The sequence below is a fragment of the Varanus komodoensis genome, unplaced genomic scaffold, assembly GCF_004798865.1.
Source record: "Varanus komodoensis strain SLA01 unplaced genomic scaffold, ASM479886v1 scaffold9, whole genome shotgun sequence".
Lineage (NCBI taxonomy): Eukaryota > Metazoa > Chordata > Lepidosauria > Squamata > Varanidae > Varanus > Varanus komodoensis.
In genome coordinates, this window is record NW_025336598.1 from 28,657,945 (window position 1) to 28,677,519 (window position 19,575).

The window sequence follows — 19,575 nt, forward strand, 5'->3', positions numbered from 1 at the left end:
ATAACACCTGCTAAGTGTTGGCTTTTTGCCAAGGATACTGACACTGATCTAACCTTTTTCTGAAATCATGTGCATGTTCAGGATCACCTAGTTCACACTGTGTAACTATGAAGAGATTCTGAATTGCCAGACTTACTTTGTAACATTAAAGCACATTACTGTATTAGGATTCAAGATAAATATATACTCCATGAAAGAATTAAGTTAGCCCACTGCATAATACAAGTGAACAGAACCCTAACTCCATGAAGTTTACATATACCAACTTTTTTTACCCTGTTTTTGAGCACTGCTGAAAAGCAGTATTTATCACAATTGGAAGGTAAACTTGTCAAAGGCTTCTACAAGGCACAGCACAATTGCAGCCCCCATCTTTATAAGGATCACCTGACATTTCTTAGGGAGTAAATCAAGGTTAGGTGGGTGGTAACCAAAGATAGGGCCTTCTTGATTGTAGCATCATTTCTGTGAATGCCCTCCCCAGGCAACTACTCATCTCTTTGCTGCCAGGAAGTACTATTTTTGTTTTACCTGACCTTCTAATTATTGGTTACACTAGTTTTTACTCTTTTGTTGTTCAGTACTTGTAATGTTTCACTTGTGAATTTGTTCCAGTAATTGTGAGCCACATTACAAGCACTATAACTGAAGGGCAGAATATACATTTCTACATCTATCACCAATTAGCTAAACGCATGCTGTGGGGTGGGAGAAGAATGGAGAATTTCTATCAGTTATTGACACCAAAGGCAGAATAGGCTGGCTTTTCCAAGTCTAGCCCTGGTCCCATTTCCCCACCTCCAATATAATCAGTTACCTTGCTCAATAGAACATGAGAAGCATTTCTGTACCCTACCCTATAGCACTTCACAGTGCTTCTTCTTAAGTGAAAGCAAATATTGTCTTCACACTCGTCTGAGAGCCTGCCATGTCCATCTTTTTATTGAGAAAAATTAGGGTAATATGGGGTGCTGACAAACTGATTTTATATTACTTTAATGAAAGTTGATTTCAGAATGTTAGTGTTTTATAAGTGTTGACAATGGAAAATACCCAGTGTTAATCCTGCTTAGAGCTACTGAAATTAATGACACTTAAGTTAAACTAACATTAGATAGAACCCAGTGACTGCTACTTGTGTCAGATCATTGTAGAGGTAAAATAAAAAGCAATTTAATAACAGTATCCATTGTTCTTTAATCTTCACAAGAGTGTCCAAGGGACAATCTCACTACAGTGAGAAAATGCCTGAGGAATTCTTGAGCATAGTTTCTTGGTTCTTTTAGTATCAGTGAATACAAACAACTTGAAGAGCATCCTTGGAACAATATTTCTCTACATCAGATTTATAGAACTGTATTTTATGTTGCATGTATATTTTACAATAAAACCAAGAATTCAATGTGGTTAATTAATAAAATATTTAATTACATATTTATATAAGCATGGATCCTTAATTACAAAGCTACAAACAAGATAAATTAATTTTGTATCTTAGTTATTTTAAATAATATACAGACTCCAAAAGTTGCAATAGGCACATTGTATTCAAAGTAACAACTGAGTGAAAGGTGGATCTCCAAACAAATCCGTTATTCACCGTACCAAGCCCTTTAGCCTCAGTATTTACATTTTAGCAGATAGTTAAACTCTTCAAGGGGAAGACTGCCATAAAATTACTGGAATCTGGAAGCCAGCTAGCAACTATCTAGTGTTTGCTTCCTTTTTTCCCTTATTCACACTTTCAAACATATATATGCTTTTAAAAATTGGAAAAAAAAATCCCACTTTACCTAAATATGCATTTCCACATATTAAGCAAACATTTTAACACAGTCACTTCACAAAAGGGTAAAAGATCAACATAATACTGGTTATAAATATGCCATTGTTCCTATATTGTCATAGGAACATGGATAGCATGCTCCTGGGTGACAACTTCACAGGCATTAGCAAAAAATCACCAATGTTGTGCCTCAGTACAGAGGCAATTGCAGCATGAGTGTCTAAACCAGATCATTCCCCTTTTCAGTTTTAGCATCTGCAGGACAATCAATTCAACAAAATCCTAATTTTAGTTTTATGGCTGCAATCCTACACACACTTACATGAGATTATGTCCCATTAAACATAAGGAATTACTTCCAAGTAAACATGCATGGGAATAGGCTGCAAAAATGTCAAGACAAGAAGTGTATCTTTCTTATTGCCTCTTCCTTCTTAAATTCTTCACATTACATTTGTAGTGCACAAACAAGTGAAGTCAGAGTATGAAACAGCTTTCAGAACGTGTGTATTTATCCTTTCTTGATGCTGCCTATGAGCGGTATCCCCTTTTCTTTGTGACCAATGCAAGACTGATATTGAATAATGCTGGTAAAGGCATGGAAGTATTCTTTTTTTAAATAGGAAAAGGAAGTGTGGCTGCCATGTTGTGATGAGATGTTCAAAAAACCTCTCGCCACAAAATTAGCCCCAAGTTCTACATTGATTTTATGACACATGGAAGAAATTGCCCTTTTCTATATATACAACAATACCATACACAAATATAGTTGGGAGTTTTAGATCTCCTGTAAGTAGCAGCTGAGGTATAAAAGTGCAAAAGGGACACTGAAAAGAGTTAAAAAGCAAAGCCAGACTAGTTACATGAACAATTACTTAACAGCAAAATCACACCTTCTTATACGGACAGCAAACTGCTGCTGAAAGTAGCACTGCATACCATAGTGCAACCTTGGCTTTAGCTCTTGTCATACAACTATCGCCTATCAGTAGCTTTCATCTTTTTGCAGCATGACTTGGGGACAACATTTTCAACTCTAGAAAAAGATGTTCTGCTGTTGTTCTGAAAACAGCTTCCCATGTTTCTTTGTCCTGTTAACAGAGAAAAACTACTTTCGTGTACCATAGAACAAACCATATTGATACTTCAGCTAATGCAATACAGATGTTATGTGACAACTATATTTAACAATGGCTTTGGCACCTGTTTCATTCAATTATAAATTCATCTCCTTTCTCAAGTATGCCTCTTTTCCATGTCATTCTCCTTACCCTCTGACTTTAAACAAGGGAAGACAATGAATTAAAATGGTGTAAACAAAACATTATTCTAACATTCATGAAAAAATGGTCCTACCATGAGAAGATCAAGATAGCACCAATTTATTATTTATCAGTATTAATTAGAATTATCCTTTTATAAGCAATTCTAAATAGTCCAGTATCTCAGTACCAGATGACCAGACAACAACGGATGCTTCCACTGGAACAAGATTTTGAGACAATTTGGAAATCATTTTTTCCAATATATACCCATGTCTTGGCATGATAACATCACTCTTTTTTAAGCACCTTACAGGGCATAGATCATTCCCTCCATCACCTATATATATGGTTTTTGAGTATTTCACCCTAGGCTTTAAATGATTTTCTAGAAATCCTTCTAGGACTTTTCTCTTGCAGAGGTTTATGGGGCACTTTGTGCAATCATGAGCATGATGATTCTGTACAGTAAGATAGCCACAGTCATCAAAACCTGCAGGGTTTGTAAACACTTCATCAAAGAGAGGACAGACATTAGCAGCTTCTAAAATCCAATCAATGAATACTGCATTGGAATCTGATATAATTATGCAGTCAAAAATTACTTTATGTTTGCCAATAAAATCTAGAAGATCTTTCATTCCTGCAGTGAAAGGGATAGTTGTCATACACTTTTTCATCTCCTCTTCTCTTATTCCATTGTCCCCCAGGTATCTGAAGACTCTGCCCATATATTCTGTCCAGTGTCCTTTTTGATAGGAGTTTTTTATTTCATCAGGAAGCATTGAACCAGGTGCACATTTCACAATCCAGGTATCACTGTTTTCATCTACAATTGTATGGTCAAAATCAAAAACCAGCAAAACCTTCATTTTAGTTCAAAAAATGACACCCTGAAAATGAGAGAAAACTGTTTGCTTAATTGCTCTATAATTATATATAACTAATAATACAGTTTGATAATGGTGTCCAAAAGACCATTTAATCAGACCATATACAAACAATTATATTTTGACCATGTCTTACAAAGACAGTTCTGCCAGAAAAAAAAATCTTTATAAATGAGGTTGCATATGACAGTATACTGATGTGTTTTTGAAAATACAAAAAAATCAAAAGGTATTGGAATCTGCCACATCTCACAGTGCAGTATGCTACTTAAAAGTTGGACAAGGGCCAGGAATACTTGCATTCAATTCCTCACTGGATAATTGGTCATTCTCTCTTAGCCTAACCTACCTCACAGAGCTCTTGCAAGAATGACACAGAGGTGAAAAATCTCCGTTACGTTGCATAGAACTCCTTTAAAGAAAGGTAGGATATAAATATTTGAAAGCCTAAAGTTTAATTATGTTATCTGAACCAGGCCAGCATGTACCAGCAATGAACCCACACATACATTTGAGCTATGGATTAGACATGTATGTAATAACATACACCACATATCCACTATAAACTATGATGCAACAAATTGAGACCAATTAGAGCTCCTCAGTTCTGCATTTCATAACCATACTTATGGTGAAATGTCTTTATGCTTCTTTATCTCACTTATTACAAGATACATACAGAATAACACATACATATGTTTAAGTGTTGTGTGTGAAGTGAAACAAAGATATAAACAAAGACAAAGTAAAAATAAGTATTAATAAAAGACATTGGATTATCTTTTTAACATGTAAAGAAGTTTCTTGTGACAGCAAATACATATTTGCCATAATGACATTTTTAATAAACAAAGAAAAATAACAGTAAAACAATTATACTCACTGGTTGATGCTCAGATATTTGAAACCTGAATTCATTGGAGGATCTCAGATAAATAGCGGTGACTGTATCTCAGTTCTGTCCAGCATGAATGTAGGGCCCTTTACAATAGCTGCACATAAAGAGAGGTGAGAAGACTTACTTTATCCTGTCCTTTCTCAAAGGTAGTCAGGGTGGGATACATGGTTTGCCCTTCAGCCCCTACTTTAAACTCACAACAACCATGTAAGGTAGAGTAGGCTTAGAGATAACTAGTCTAGAACCACACCATGAGGTGAGTCAGGATTTAAACTCAGGTCTCCTTGGTCCTAGTCCAACATTCATGATCAAGAAAAAACAACTTACTGTAATAACAGAATTACTCTGTACTGAAGAACCGGGACCAAAACCTCAACTGCCAAAGGCCAAAAAACTCTTCAGAACAGAAGAGCTACTTCAACAGGCATCTTTACTATAGCAGTCCCTCAATCTATTTGCAGCTCCCTGTGGACAAAAACGCCTGGAATCTAGACTACGACATACACTGTTGAGACTTTAAATGCAAATCGATCTTAGCTGAAAAGCAGTGAGTAAATGTAAATAGATAAACAATGTGCCAGATTTGCTTCTCAAACAGAGCTTTGGTAATTCATTATTGAGTTTACTCTGAAAGTGTCTGTCTTTAATCCCAAATATATTATCACTGGTTTTCATCTTTAAGCAAATATGCATAAGATCTCCCTATCTGCAACACAGAAGAGTTACAAAGCAGTGCAAAATACAACATATTGCTCTGGAGACAGCAAACAATACTTCATTCCGACAATCCTTTAAAGTAAGACTATCCATAATGACTTGCTCTTGCATTCTTCAGACACAGGCAACATACAAGGCAGGTCTTAACCTTGCTTTTCTTTCCATGTGAACGACATGGAAAGGACATCCTTACTCCCTGTAATCTCTGTAGCAAAGCCCACTTACATCTCAAGATAAATGTTTCACTGTGAAGGAGAGTTATCACAGATTTATGGCAAGTACGGTTCCTCATTCAGCTGGCAGCCCATCCCTTTCTAAAGCAGCAGACAGTATGACAAATGCTCATAGCCAGAAAACAACTGATCTTGCTCTACAAAAAGAAAAAAACAGAAGTAGTCTGGTGAGCTGTCCAGCATCCAGCACCCGCCTGGCATTTTCCAGCCAAGGTGGTCCCCGTTTTCCCATCACTGCTGTTACACGTCTCTTTAAGAACCATTGTGTCCTGAGGAGAGGAAAATGAAGATAAAGGAGCTCATCAGGTTTAGGTAATAATTTAAGCTGTCAGTAATATATTCTTTAAAAAGGCAGATACAAGGAACAAAGCTTCTCAATGCCACCACTATATGCAATCTTAGGAGTTTTGTGCTATACTAACTTGGGTTTCTTTTTTAAAGTGATGAAGCAATTCATACATGCAAGACATGAACAAATACAGTTCACTTCCATATCACAGCTGTCTTATATTTCATATGGGCCTTAAGCAGCAGTGGAAAACTTTAGCAGTACCCTTTGAGAGGCTGCTAAAGTTCAGTGCCCAAGAACTCTAGCCAATGGTTAAGGGAGTCACTGCCCAACAAATATTGCCTATTCCTGGCCTTAAGGATACAGCACTACAAGGGAAGGTCATGAGGATATTAGTGACTGGGAGTAATGCCAGAAAATGAATAATATTTCTCCGAATGCAAAGTGGTAACTCGTTGCAGAGTAATAAAATACTCCAGCAGGTGGTAAAAGCAGCAGCAGCAGCTAACACTAGAGGCAGGGCTAGCTCTACCATTAGGCAGCGAATTTAGAGTATGATCAGGCCATCAATTTGTTAGTTGTTGTACACGGTACGGTTGCCTCCTTACTATCAGGGAGATGAGATTCTCGTGGCTGCTTCTGCTCCAGGTGCTCAAGTAAACTCTGTGGTCTTGGGAACACAACACCTCAACTTGGCAGGCGGACGCCCCACCTGCTGCGCCTCCTCCTCACGGAGCAGTGTCTCTTGGCCCAGCCCTGCCCAAACAGCTTGTCATTTTTGGCTTCGGCCAACCCCGAGAAATAGGCAAACACTGCGGCCCTGGCAGGATAGTCATCTTCCAGACTAGCCGCCCCCCGCCCCCAAAGCTCCGAGGCGTTACGGACCGCACCGCGACGGTTTGTCACGCACGCACGCGGGGCTCCTAACGCGAGGGGCCCACTCCGAGAAGGCCACGCGAGGGAGGGAGAGGGTGGAGGCGAAGCGCGGGGAGAGCCCGAGGAGGCAGCCCTCGCGTGCTGGGCCGCACTAACCTGCACCGCTTTTCTTCGCTCAGATCACGTGAACTCCCATGCTGTTCTCGCGCCGTCCCGGTCGCAAAGCGTCGCGTGACTTCCTCCTCTCTCGGAGCTGCCGGGTCCGGTTGCCTAGCAACTGCCCCACGCTCTCGCGCCCCGCACCGAGCCGCTGCGGCGGGGAAGCGCGCGTCGCCTCGGAGCTGCTTCGCTCTCGCTCGCGGTCCCCCTGCCATGGGGACGAAGGCTCGCCCCGTGGTGCAATTCGGGAGGCGCAGAGGGCAGAGTCGGGAGTCCACGCGTGAGTGCGGCCCGGGCCTGCGGCGGGTGGGAAGCAACAAAGAAGGGGAGGGGCATCGATAGGCACGTGCGCCCTGAAGTGCGAAATAGGTTACGAGGACAATCCTAGGCGTCTTTAAACAGGAGGAGGAGAAGCCCTCTTACAGTTCCCAGCACGCCCCCGGCTAGGTAGTGTTGGGAGTGGTAAGGGTTATTTCTATCCAAACGTGCTTAAGATAGCACCCTAAGGGCCCCTTTCTCACAATCTCGTTCTTCCCAAGCGCAAATGGGTGCCGCTTCTGTGATGGGGAGCGGCGAGGGAGGTGGGCAAGGAGGATGCCACCGAAGTCCTGCATCCGTATGTGCTGTTAATGACTTTGTCCCTATGTCAAGTGGATGCCATCTCAGGCAAAGCGGGCACGAGCCTCCTGTATAATCTACCCTGTCAGATGTATAAATAGGAGGGCCAAATAGGCATGCATGGCAAGAGCACCGTTTGTGCCTAAAATAATTGTAGTGATCTAACAGTAGTGATTTTTTAAATTTGATTAGCATCCCATTATTCTACAAGAAAGTGAGACTTGAGGTGTCTTACAATCATTGATAAACGAAAAGGAATCCAAACGATAATAAAGCAAGTACATTAAAACACAGTTAAAATTTATTAATTGAATATGCAATGAGCCTTCACAAAAACTTAGGGCCATTCTTGTCATTACATTTATGTCCATATACAGACTAAGGCTGGAATCCTGTGCATATTTATATGGAAGTAACCCTCATTGTAATGAGAGGGTTAGTGAGGATTGACATCTTAGCTGGGTGGTAAATATTACAGTTTTCTAGCCAGTGGAACAGTTATTAATGGAACTCAATAACTTTTTCTTCTGAAGCAAATAACGAAGATGACATTATGGAGGGAATATTTCTTCCGGTCGGCGTGGATCTTCACCAGATAACTATACTGCCCAAAGCAGAATGGCAAAGGATTCAAGACAGTCTCACTGCCCCAGCTAGAGAAGCAGCACGAATCCGTGCTGAAAGGAAAGAACGGAAAGATATGCACTTAAAATCTCAAGCCCTTGTGAAAAATTGGACCAATACTATTGCAGTAAGAGAAATACGTGCATTTCAGTGTCTGTGGATTCTTTCCCAAATGTCTTAGGTTTCAATCTTACATACATTTAGAAAGAGAGAAGGCCTACAACTCTCAGCTAGTTGGGGATTCTGGGGATTTGTAAGGCATTTTTCTCACTTAAATGTGTGTGCGTGTGTGTTGTCTTACTATTGAGTGTCTGTTTGTTTGTCTTTATACTGCCCAATAGCTGAAGCCAAAAAACTTGTCACTCGGGTGAGTTCCAAGAAATCTGTGTTGTTAGCTGAGGCGAGGCCTGGAGTTGGATGTCAGTTCACAGTTAGTGATTCCTTGTTCCAAAAAAATGTGAAGCATAGCTCAGTAAAACTAATAATGAACTGATATATAGATGCTCAAATTAAAAATTGACCCAAAATTTCTATACACAGTCCACTTAATGCAAACTTAATCATACTTAGTATAGATCCTTTGAAATCAGTAAGACTTGCATTAGTTAGGATTAACACAACTTATCTAAAACCATCTCTTCTATCTTGGTCTGGTGGATCCAACCTAGTGGCACTGATTGGCCTGGAAATACTATGTTTGGTAGTGTTTGGCACTCAAGTGAATTTTAAAGCTGGACACAATTATATATAGTCTTGGGAGCATTTTAATTTGGGATTACCCAAAACTTACTCTGGAGTACACATTCATTCTGGTGTATAATTGACCCTTGAGATGACATCATTTGAATGGGAAGTTGATCCTGTTTTTTAAAAAAATACATGTAAAAATTGTCTGCATTACTTTTTAAATGTGCCAGTTTTGATCCACTTCACTTCTAATAAGATCCCTAATAAGAATCCAGTTTCTTTGCATTGCAGGGTATGTCACAAGTAAAGCTGAAAGCCAAAAAATTGCGGCAAGAGAAGGAAGAGGAAGAAAAAAGAAAAATTGACCTGGAAGAAGCCAAGTACCAAGCACAGAAGCGAAAAGAAATGATCGAACAAGCCACAATTCAACAATATTATGAAAATGACAGAGTGAAAGGATTCCATGTAAAGCTGTTTTTTTTCCTCTCTCCTTTTACCTTTTGGGCATGTTCAAGCTTGAAAGCCTATTAAAAGTTAAATTTTGTTTTCTAGAGAGCCCTCTTGCTTACTGAAGTCTTAAAGGAAAGAGATGCTCAGATTGAATTTAAGAAAATAAAACAAAAGCTATACTGCAGCAAGGATGAAGAGATAGATCGTGAACATCAAAAAGCTATACTAAGAGAGGAAGAGAAAGCTAAAGAAAGGAAAATGAAGAGACTGCAACTTAGCAAAGATCAACTGGAACAGTAAATATAATAGGATAGCACTTTTAAAAATCCACTTAAATCCACATTTGGCTACACTGACCTACGCATTAGTAACTCTGAAGCTGGATTACTGCAATGTACTTTATGTGCTCTATATGGGGCTGCCCTTAGGTCTACCCTGGAAGTTTCAGTTCCTGTAGAATGCAGTGGTTATGCTGCTCACTGGAGTGGCTTACTGTAAACACGTGACACTCCACTGAAGATTGTGTGGGTCACCAGTATGCAGTTGAGCCAGATGTAAGGTTTCGTTATTTTCAATAATAAAAGAGGGAGTACATCCACATGTGTGCCAGAACCATAGCTCTAAGACTGTGAAAAACTTGGCAAGCAAGCTCTAGGTACCCTAGGATGTACATATTTGGGTTATTTTGCTTTCAAAACACTGAATTTTAATATGTCCATGTGTTCGATAGAAACCCAGTGGCATGCTTCCCTAATGTGTGCATAGTTTTGCTGATGATACACTTTGAAGTTGTGGGGAAGCGTTGGCAGAGACAAGTTACACAGCCACCCTCTCCTGTGTGGGGCAGTCTGCTGTGGGGCAGTCTGCTTGCCCCCACCAGTGGAATGGAGTGAACAGAACACTTCTCAGACACATGATGGCAGGGGCCATGCCCATGGGTTCCAGTGGGTCTGGCTTCACTTGGGTGGGACACAGTTTGTTCAACTTGGACAGTGGCGCAAGATTGCTTGGTGGGGCCACTCTATCAAAGGGCTATCCCAACCTTGCAAAGCTGTATCTGTTAACTGGTTGATAAAGGGACTGCCTTTTCCTGTATTGTCTTTTCTGCATGCTATGATTAGCTGATGAATCATTGTCCTATAGCCATCAGTTATGTAACTAGCAACAACTTTGAAGGGGGTGGTTTCACTCTATGTTGAAAATGTATTTACTTCAATGGACATTTCCCAGTCACAGATACTGCCAGCATATCATCTAAGTATTCCGGACCGTAGATACTGCCAGCAGGGCCATCTAAGAATTCTGGAAGGCTAGAGATACAGGGTGATTCTTTCCTCTGTGTTTATCCTGCCTATAATCACTGCATGCCTATAATCCTTCAATTTGAGGGGTTATAGGCAGCAAAATTAGATGTGCCCTTAATCTGCCTCCAGGTGTCTTGGTGAAAATATGTTTGAAATGCAGGGTATACATCTTAAAAAGAAAATATGCTGATATATTGTGCAAAGTAACATTGCTCTTCATGGGCACTGACCTGAATATGTACATTCCTATCAAGTTCCACTAGAAAAACTGTAGATATTTGTAATAACATGCTAGTTTGCCACATGGTTTCCCTCTGTGCATATTTTAGGATAAAAGAACATGAACATTTAGCAGAATTGAGCAAGCTAGAAGAAATAAAAGAAAGGAAAGAGATTCAGGCATTGGCCAATTTATATCAACAGGAAATGCGGGAAAAAGAGCAAAAAGAGCATGAAGAGAAGCAAAGGTGTATGCAGGCACATCAGGTATGTAACACAAAGGGCATATCCAAATCTCTGAAAGTTTGGATTTAAGGAATGCTTTTTGATCCTTACAAAGTTAGAAAGACCTTTACAGATACTGCATTTGTGCAAACCAGTCAAATTTATTCATAGCAAATGCTGGGGAAGTTGATGTCTAGGACCTTAAGCAGGAATCTGTAGGCTGTGTTGTTGTTTTTATAAGGCAGCCTTTAGAATGAAGGATGGGAGAAGCAAAGGCTGCTTCCAGGCACAGATGTGTTTGTGTGTTAGGGCTGTTCTTATTCAGCATCTGTAAGCCACACACAGAGCTTGATATTCTGACCACTTCAAATAGTAGACTTAGCACTGGCAGAATCAACACAAATGGTGTAATCCAAAACTGCTGTAGTGTCTGATCTAAAGACTCTTTCCCATTGATGTGGCTGCACCTGTTAACTGCATGGTGGAATCTGATTATAGCAATAGAAATATTTTCTATGCCTGAAAAATTACTTGTTTGGTGAACAATGGGCATGGCATTGTAACCAGTACAGAAATTAGGATTTAATCTTGTTTTTGCAGTCAGTTATCTATACTGAACTAATGCAAGCCACAAATGATAATGTTTAAGGTGATAGGAGCTACACAACCCCAGCATCAGTATTCACATGTGCATGAAATGGTATTCCTGTGCTCTCATATTTGTGCTGTCACTGCTGCTTCTTGCTGCTTTGTTGGAGGATCCTGGGGCAAAATGCCTACTGGATTCAGCTGAAGAGGCAAATACACGCTTCTTCACACTCTAGCTTTGCACAAATATGTAACACCTATCATGTTTTTTCCTGCTCTCTAAGGTAAGAAAAGATTGAGAAGGGCAACAGGCACACACATATGCTACTGTCCACTTAAGCTCACGTAACATTTTTTACTAAATACAAAATATATCATCATATCCTTCACTGAAGTTCTTCACCCAAAATCACTAAGAAGTCTCTTTGCACACTTCCTTCTCCTCATTAGGAAGTTCTCCTAGGCAATATTCTGTTTTTTTTTAAACTGTCAGCTTCCAGAATCTTGTTTCTAAACTTTAGTTGACACCTTTTGCCTCTTCCCGTATTGTTAAAAGGTATTACCTGTAATTGCTCTGCGGCATCTACAGGCAAGGAAGGTGAGCAATTGAGAGGGGCTTGTGTGCATGGCTGGTGAAAATCTCTACTCATGACTTCCTGCTGTACCACAAGGCCAGCTTCTGTTGATCATGCTTTGTGCATGCCAGGAAGATCCTTGACAACAGAGAGCAACATGTGCACACAGTACTTTGCTAGATGGGCCTTTAAGTGTGCTGCTTTCTTTCAGGACAGCCAAAGCCTTCATTAAAGAATTGGGACCAAAGGAGATATGAGTTCACCCTTCTGCCTGTTAGTTACAAACAGTTTTGGCTGAGGGGAATTAATGCAACTTGCTGCATTCATCTTCTAAAGCTGAAAAAGCCCCTCATGGTCCCTTTCAGTGGATGAGAGGAAGGGCAAACAATTAGCAATTTCTTCTCTGCTGTACATCCTCTGCAGGGGTTTTGCATAGAGTATTATATTCCTTAGGTTGACATGTACAAATGCACTGAAGTCTTAAGAACACTGTTGAGGAACCTCCAGCTCCTTGGCTACCAGGCCTCTTCATATGGCCTGCCAAACCTTCCCATGCCTGGAGTCTGCCCCCCAGAAAGGACAGTAGGCACCAGCTCTATTAGAGAGTGCTTTGAAACATGTATGCATGACGGAGAAGCTCCATTTGGTCATTTGTGATTAGCAAAGCAGTATAGCAGGGAGATATCATGGGGGAAAGATATACAGATGCTTATTTTGGTAAGCAAACCATAGTTTCCATTTTGTTTTATTTTAAAGGAACATGTTGCTGATCAGATAATCCTTAAAACTATAGAAAAGCAAAAACAAGAGGAAGAGGATGATAAAATTCGGGTACACTTTAAAGCAAAGCAAGCTATGGCTAAGCTAAGAAAAGCAAAAGAAGAGGAAATGTGCAGGTAGGCAGTGATAAATGTTAAATCCATGGTTCAAAGAAAAAGTTTCCTAGTATTTTCATTCTACAGGAGACACCTCTTACACATTATTATGGTAACAACTTTGTAGGGCATTGTTTATTTATTCAATTAAAATTTTGTTACGCTCTTCAGTCCATAAACTCAGTCCTGGAGCAACATCAGTAAAAGACTAAAGGCTTCTGGATTCAGTTTTATGTTGCCATGAATTAATTATATCAAATGGATATTAGAAATGATAGCTTTAAGCAAAGAGTAGGCAGTTTGTGACCCTCTGGAGTTTTAGCCTTCTGACCGAGCTATCATAATAACCTGGTGCAGCTGATAGGAGTTGTAGGCCAAACCATCTGGAGGCTCACAAGTTTTGAATGCCTGCTTTAAAGAATACCTCCTCCTCCCTTCACCATATAGATAATGGCTTCAGTCCTAACTCCTTCTCTGTTGGCTAGAATGTTCCCTCAGTGAAGTTCCATTCATGGGAAACATGCCCCACTGGTGTAGAAGAGAAGGCAATTTTTACTGATTCCCCCTTCTCCTACAGCCCTTTGTGCCCCTGAAAGTCTGCTTCAGAAGATTGAGGGGCCCTGTGAAGGGTGTGGGAAATAGCAAGAGGCACTGTAGAGGAGAGCATGGGGCTTCCTTCCATGGAGGCATGGAACTCTTCTGTTGGTAGAAGAGAACTCAGGATCTAGCCCAGTGTCACTCGTGTTGTGACTGCATGGGTACCCAATTCATGCTGTTGTTGCCTAATGAAGAGGCTGTGCATGGCAGAAATTGTACAAACTTGGTATTTGCTGTGTTGGGCATCCATATGGAGTGCCTGTATCAAATGTGACATTCTTTATAGGGCAGTGGTTGAGATGATCTTACATACTTCTCAGCCACTTAAAGGCTTTTATTGGCTTAGTAAATTTCTGAACAGGACCATAATGGTTGTGTGTATTAACACACATCTTTTGTAATGAAAAGTACATGCTTTGAGCAAAGATATTGAAATAAAATTGAATGTTTGAATTTAGTATTTATGATAATTAGGTCTCAATTATATGCCTCTAATAAAATAAAGTTTCTTCATGTGCCCTTTACAAACCACTAAGTCATTGTTTCATGTGCTTTGGAATACTTGTGGCAGTTTACTTTTGGATTAAAACTGGTACGCTTTGTTCTTATGCACATTTTCTTGATACTCTCAAAATAATGGGCAGGTACTTTACTATTGGCCAAGTCATTCAGAAAGGGATTGTGCTTTGGGGGTAACAATATTTCAGGAATTTCCACATGTTGTGTACTCTCCCTTCCTTCCTCAGGATAACATCACTGCTCCTGGGTTAGAACCTGCATACCTGATGGAACGCCTTCTTTTTTATGTACCCTTCCAGACATTAAGATTTAGAGAAGATGTCCTCTTGACTGTGCCATGTTTGACTAGGATTCATGTAGCAGCCTGAGGGAGGGTGTTGTTGATATAGGTCATGGGTCCTCAAACTATAGCCCAGGGGCTGGATCTGGCCTGCCTCAGAGGATTGCAATGCACCGTGCCTGCACACCATATGCGCACCATGCCCGCCTGCCATGGCTCACCTCTCCCACGCGTGGGGAGGCAGCAGCTTGCTCAGGAGGAGATCGTTTTGGACTTGCCCAGAGAAAACGATCTCCAAGTGAGCAAGCTGCTGCATCGTGGCTCGTGCCTGCCCTTGCCTCGCCCCCGTCCACACGCCCCGCCGGCACCACCTTTCCGGCCCGCGCCCAGCACTGGCACCTTTCAACTGGCCCCCTGGTGAAAAAGTTTGAGGACCCCGATATAGGTACTATGACTGTGGAAGTCTCACCTGCTTCACAGTTGGCACCAACTGTTACAAGCTTTTGATGCCAACCTATTTGATCACCTAAGTCTTTTGACTGACTCTTTGTTACAGCATCCTGTAAAATATTGTTTACCCTCAGTTTTATTTATGGGGCATGTTTGCATGGTTTTTATTGGTTTGTACCCTGGTTTGGGATTATTTTAAAATGAAAAATGGATGATAAAGTTTATTTGGAAATTGGAGAGACAGGTTTTAGTCCCCACTCAGACTTCATGAAGCTCACTGGGTGACTTTGGGCCAGTCATGGACTCTGAGCCTAACCTTTCTCACAGGGTTCTTGTTGCGATAATAAAAATGGAGTGGAAAACAATGTAAACCACTCTGGGTTCCTTGTAAAAGAAAGAAAGGGCAGGACATGAAAGCATGTAATCATCATCTTTGCGGAATGGGGTTCCCTCCTCTGATTGGCATACAGTAGCAGTTGTATCCAGTGTAAAGATTTAGTCAAGGCATTTTTCAGACTCTTTCACAGCACAGAATTATAGAAATTCTGATTATTGAACTGTTTTAGGTTAATGGAAGAAGAGAGAGATGCTATTACAAGTCGCATCCTTGCACTGATGAAAAAGAAGCTTGATAGTGATGATGAGCGCATTGCTAGAGAAATTGCAGAAACTGAAGAGGAGCTTGAAAAAGAACGCAAAGAAAAAGAAGAAAAGAACAAAGCTGATTTGAAATCCATCAAAGAACACAGACTTGGTGTGGTAAGAAAAATTCAGGCACTCCTGTTCCTTCTGCTTTTTCACCATTTCTTGTCAGTCTTTGAAAACTGGTTTTTTTTTTTTTTTGTAAAACATTTTTTACAAGAATTAACATTGTGAACCTGACCAACTTGCATGAAATTCAGTTTCATTCAAATTAATGGTATTTTCTTTCATATAAAAGTATTCAGGATATCATATTAGCATATATTTAACTTTGAATTAGTGGGCAGTTACCAAGTCATCAAACTTTAAGTTTCCCTATCCTGAGATATGAATTGGATTGTGTTTTACTAGATAAAAATTAAAGAAGAGAAAGAAAGACAGGAGAAACTGGAAGCTCAGGAGACACTTCGTGGACTAATAGAAGCAGACAGAATCTATCAAGAACTGGAGAAAGACAAGAAACACAGAAATCATTGTGCAAACTTAAAACTGCAAGAATCCCATGTCATGCAAATAGTAAGTATGAAGATTAGGAAGTTTACAAGGGATGCTAAAAGAAAGGCATATGCCCTGTGCATTTCTGTTCAGTGCTGGGCAGGCAGTTTGTGAGAGGAAACTTCACCCTCTGCATCTGGCTATCAGGCTTCCTTTACTTCCAGGCTGAGATACAAGAAACACCTTAGAGAAAGGAACTCACACTCCATCAGAAAAAAAACCTGTCTATGTTGTAAATAAAATTAGTAGAGTAGCAGAAGAGGCTTGGATTCTGAGTATTATGAGCCTGTACTTGACCTGGTCACTTTAAAAAGAAAAAGGAAACATTTTGGGAGAGATCTTGGATAGTTCACCCATCTGGTTAATACTGTAGATTCAATTTGCGTAGAAAGAAAATAGAAGGATGCATTTATATCAAGATTTGCACATTACCAGAGTGTAGGACACGGAATAATCTATTCAAGCTGTGACAACACAGATTCAGGCTAGATATCAGGAAATGCTTCCTCACTGTCACAGCAATATGACAGTGGAACCAGCTGCCTAGAGAGGTGGTGGACTCTCCCACACTACAAATATTCAAAAAGAAACTAGACAGCCATCTGAGTGGGATGGTGTAAACTGGTGTCCTGCAACAACAGAGGGTTGGACCTGATGACCTTCATGGCCCCTTCCAACTGCTATTCTGTGATGGTTAGAGTTGGCAGTAACTTGTGAGAACTAACAAATAATTCAGCTTTGGCCTTGGTGATCCAAGGCTTGGATCTATTTTGGAAGGCTTATATTGCAGTTAGCAATCCAGCAAGCCAAACCTAAACCAGGAATGTAAAAATGTTAGGTTGTACACCCAGTTTATTAAAAATGCAAGATGGGACATAGTAGTTCAGTAATCATTATTGTCATTAAACTGTAGTCCTCTCCAGGCCTTTAAAATAATCTGCCTATGCAAAGCAGATGGGAGAGCATGCTCTCTTCCTACTCTCTGTCCCCTTGACCTCTCCATGATGTTGGGGATAGCCCAAGAGGAGCTGTAATCACATCCAGCTGAATGTGGTTAAAATCCTCTACAGGAGTAGGAACTCTGCAGTCAGGGCTCCCAGACATGTGGAGAAATATAACTGCATTGAGTTGAAGGTGATTACACTTCTCTTCTGACCTTTCCTGTCAACGTGACCATCCAAGGAAAGGACTTTATCTTTCATCGCAGTGGAGCTTCTGCAAGAACACTGCTCAGTAGCTGCCTATAAACCCAATCTCAGAACTATTAAATTTATTGATATAATTGGAAAATAGATTGCGTTTGTACTATGCTTTTGCTACATAAATTATTTACATGTTGCTAATACTGTATTAGTTTATCTGATTGCAAAGAAAAGCCAGGACTACTTCAAGTTTCTAATCTCCATCCAAATACACTTTAATATTATTATGGATAAACCTAAGATTTTTTTTCCCAAATACAGGCCGAAAAAATGGCTAGACAAAGGCTTGAGAAGCAAGAAGACATAGAATATGTTAGACAAAAAGACCTCATTGCACAGTACAAGGAGCAGGAATTCCAGAAGTATGCAAAGAAAGTCATTGATGAGGAATCAAAGACCACTCAGCATCTTTATCCTCTTTTCAAAGCAGTAAATGAAGGTGCTGCTGGTGTCAGTGTAGCAGTTCATGGAGACAGTCATCAGTCATGTGACAAACATATTACTAAGCTACCATATTTAGGTGATACAGCTCAAGAAATGAAACTATTAAATGAACATGAATATGATCACACTAAGGCTCGACTAGGTTTTACATGGTAAAACCCTATTTGAATGTTTTTGCAATAATCCAGATTGTGAAGAATTATAGCAGAAAACTTATCCTTTTGAGGTATTATTGTAATATTTGTGATTATCTAAATATATTTGCATAACACTTGAAAAACCAGTAGCTCTGAATGATGCGTAGAATTTATTTTTTACTTAAAGGGTTTGAAAAACAGGAATAGAATTGTATAGATGTTCCTAGGAAACTATTTATAGTTTATAATTCTATCTAGAATTTACGCTGTTTAATTAACTTTCTGCCTTTGTTTGTATGGACACCAAAAATGATCTGCCTCGCACGTGTGTGTCCGTCTGTCTGTCTGTGTGAGGGGGCAAGGACAGAGGGGAGAACTTGGCCTGTTCATTTTCCATTTAAACGTTTGGGATGGAAACATTAACTAACCATTTAGTTCTACACATGGGATTCACAATAATGAGTTTGCCTCCGTCATCCAAAGTGAGGAACCACATAGAAGAAAACATCTGTAGCAAGGAGGTGAGGCACCACCTCTGTCTTGTCCACTTTTTCCACTTGACTAGAAAGCCTAATCTTAGGGCAGGTTAGGGCTAAACACTTGGGGCTGCAGACAAAATCAACAGATGGAGGGAACTTTTGAACATCATCCGCATTCTAATAAAAACTAATTTGTGTCGAAGTATTAAAATCCCCCAGTCCTTCCCACTGAAGGGACAAAGGGCAACTCCACCCATTACAGTTGCTACCAAGGTTATGTGAAGAATACCATATACCTGGGATAGAGGGCATTTTTTAACCTCAAGGGCTGCATTTCCTCATGGTTAATCTTCCAGGAGATGGCAGTGGATAGGCCAAAATGGGAAGGACCTATGCCACACTTGCCATGTTTACAACATGTGTACATGTGCACACTCATGCTGCACTTTTCCTTCTTTGTCTCCCCTCCACAAATTGCTTTCCAAACTGCCAACCAGACAAAACACATCCAGTTCAAATTCTGTACCACAATGGCACTTTTGTTCCCCTCCAACCAGATATACACAATCCAACAGGTCCTGCCTAAATTGCAAATTAGCCATGAATGAACAAACACACACACACTCTTTCACTGTTCCCCTCCACCACACATCTACCGCCCCCCTCCCAAAAAAAAAAAAAAATCTGTGAACAAATAGGACCATAGCAATGAAGCTCAATTTGGAAGCAAGGCAAAGAAGCTGGTGGATCTACAGAGTACAAGAAGTTGCAAACCACATCAGAGTACTCTGCAAATGTTTGAAGCAGGCAAGAGTGTTTAAGAAAGAAATGAGGAACACAGGATGGTTCCAGAGCACTTTCTGAAAGGACAGACCATCTTATTTTTTACTTAGAAACAAAGGCAAATAAAGTAATGCACATGAGGAGAGGGACCATTTAGATAGATGAAGGAATATGAGTTGGCAGGAGAACTTACTAGGTCAAACGGAAAGGTT

At 40.3% G+C, this 19,575-nt stretch overlaps 2 protein-coding genes across 7 annotated transcripts; one reads left to right on the top strand and one right to left on the bottom strand.

Moving 5' to 3' along the window:
• Positions 1 to 1,402: 1,402 nt before the first annotated feature.
• On the bottom strand, positions 1,403 to 7,448 carry PHOSPHO2 (phosphatase, orphan 2). 5 transcript variants are annotated; one of them, XM_044417618.1, is made up of 4 exons: positions 7,108 to 7,448; positions 5,779 to 5,923; positions 4,822 to 4,930; positions 1,403 to 3,941 (listed from the first exon to the last, which is right to left on the bottom strand). In XM_044417618.1, exon 4 carries the CDS (start codon positions 3,918 to 3,920, stop codon positions 3,195 to 3,197), a length of 726 nt encoding a protein of 241 aa, XP_044273553.1. In that variant the 5' UTR covers positions 3,921 to 3,941; positions 4,822 to 4,930; positions 5,779 to 5,923; positions 7,108 to 7,448; the 3' UTR covers positions 1,403 to 3,194. The 5 variants fall into 5 exon arrangements, with proteins under 5 accessions (XP_044273553.1, XP_044273549.1, XP_044273552.1 ...); XM_044417614.1 differs by having other exon boundaries at positions 5,779 to 6,055; XM_044417617.1 differs by lacking the exon at positions 7,108 to 7,448 and adding an exon at positions 6,684 to 7,086.
• Positions 4,276 to 18,412, top strand: CFAP210 (cilia and flagella associated protein 210). Of its 2 annotated transcripts, none has more exons than XM_044417612.1 (9): positions 4,276 to 4,362; positions 8,262 to 8,479; positions 9,331 to 9,504; positions 9,592 to 9,785; positions 11,123 to 11,279; positions 13,157 to 13,296; positions 15,688 to 15,880; positions 16,175 to 16,339; positions 17,782 to 18,412. In XM_044417612.1, the coding sequence occupies exons 2-9, from the start codon at positions 8,282 to 8,284 to the stop codon at positions 18,118 to 18,120; spliced, it is 1,560 nt and encodes a 519-aa protein (XP_044273547.1). In that variant the 5' UTR covers positions 4,276 to 4,362; positions 8,262 to 8,281; the 3' UTR covers positions 18,121 to 18,412. The 2 variants fall into 2 exon arrangements, with proteins under 2 accessions (XP_044273547.1, XP_044273546.1); XM_044417611.1 differs by lacking the exon at positions 4,276 to 4,362 and adding an exon at positions 7,272 to 7,390.
• The last annotated feature ends 1,163 nt before the right edge of the window (positions 18,413 to 19,575 follow it).

What these genes read in the sequence shown, in the direction of transcription:
- PHOSPHO2 (XM_044417618.1), bottom strand. Translation starts at nt 3,920, where the DNA reads ATGAAGGTTTTGCTGGTTTTTGATTTTGACCATACAATTGTAGATGAA.
- CFAP210 (XM_044417611.1), top strand. Translation starts at nt 7,324, where the DNA reads ATGGGGACGAAGGCTCGCCCCGTGGTGCAATTCGGGAGGCGCAGAGGG. An exon ending in GCAGAGTCGGGAGTCCACGC is followed by an intron (nt 7,391 to 8,261) that starts GTGAGTGCGGCC and finishes TTTCTTCTGAAG; the next exon opens with CAAATAACGAAGATGACATT. An exon ending in AAGAACACAGACTTGGTGTG is followed by an intron (nt 15,881 to 16,174) that starts GTAAGAAAAATT and finishes GTGTTTTACTAG; the next exon opens with ATAAAAATTAAAGAAGAGAA.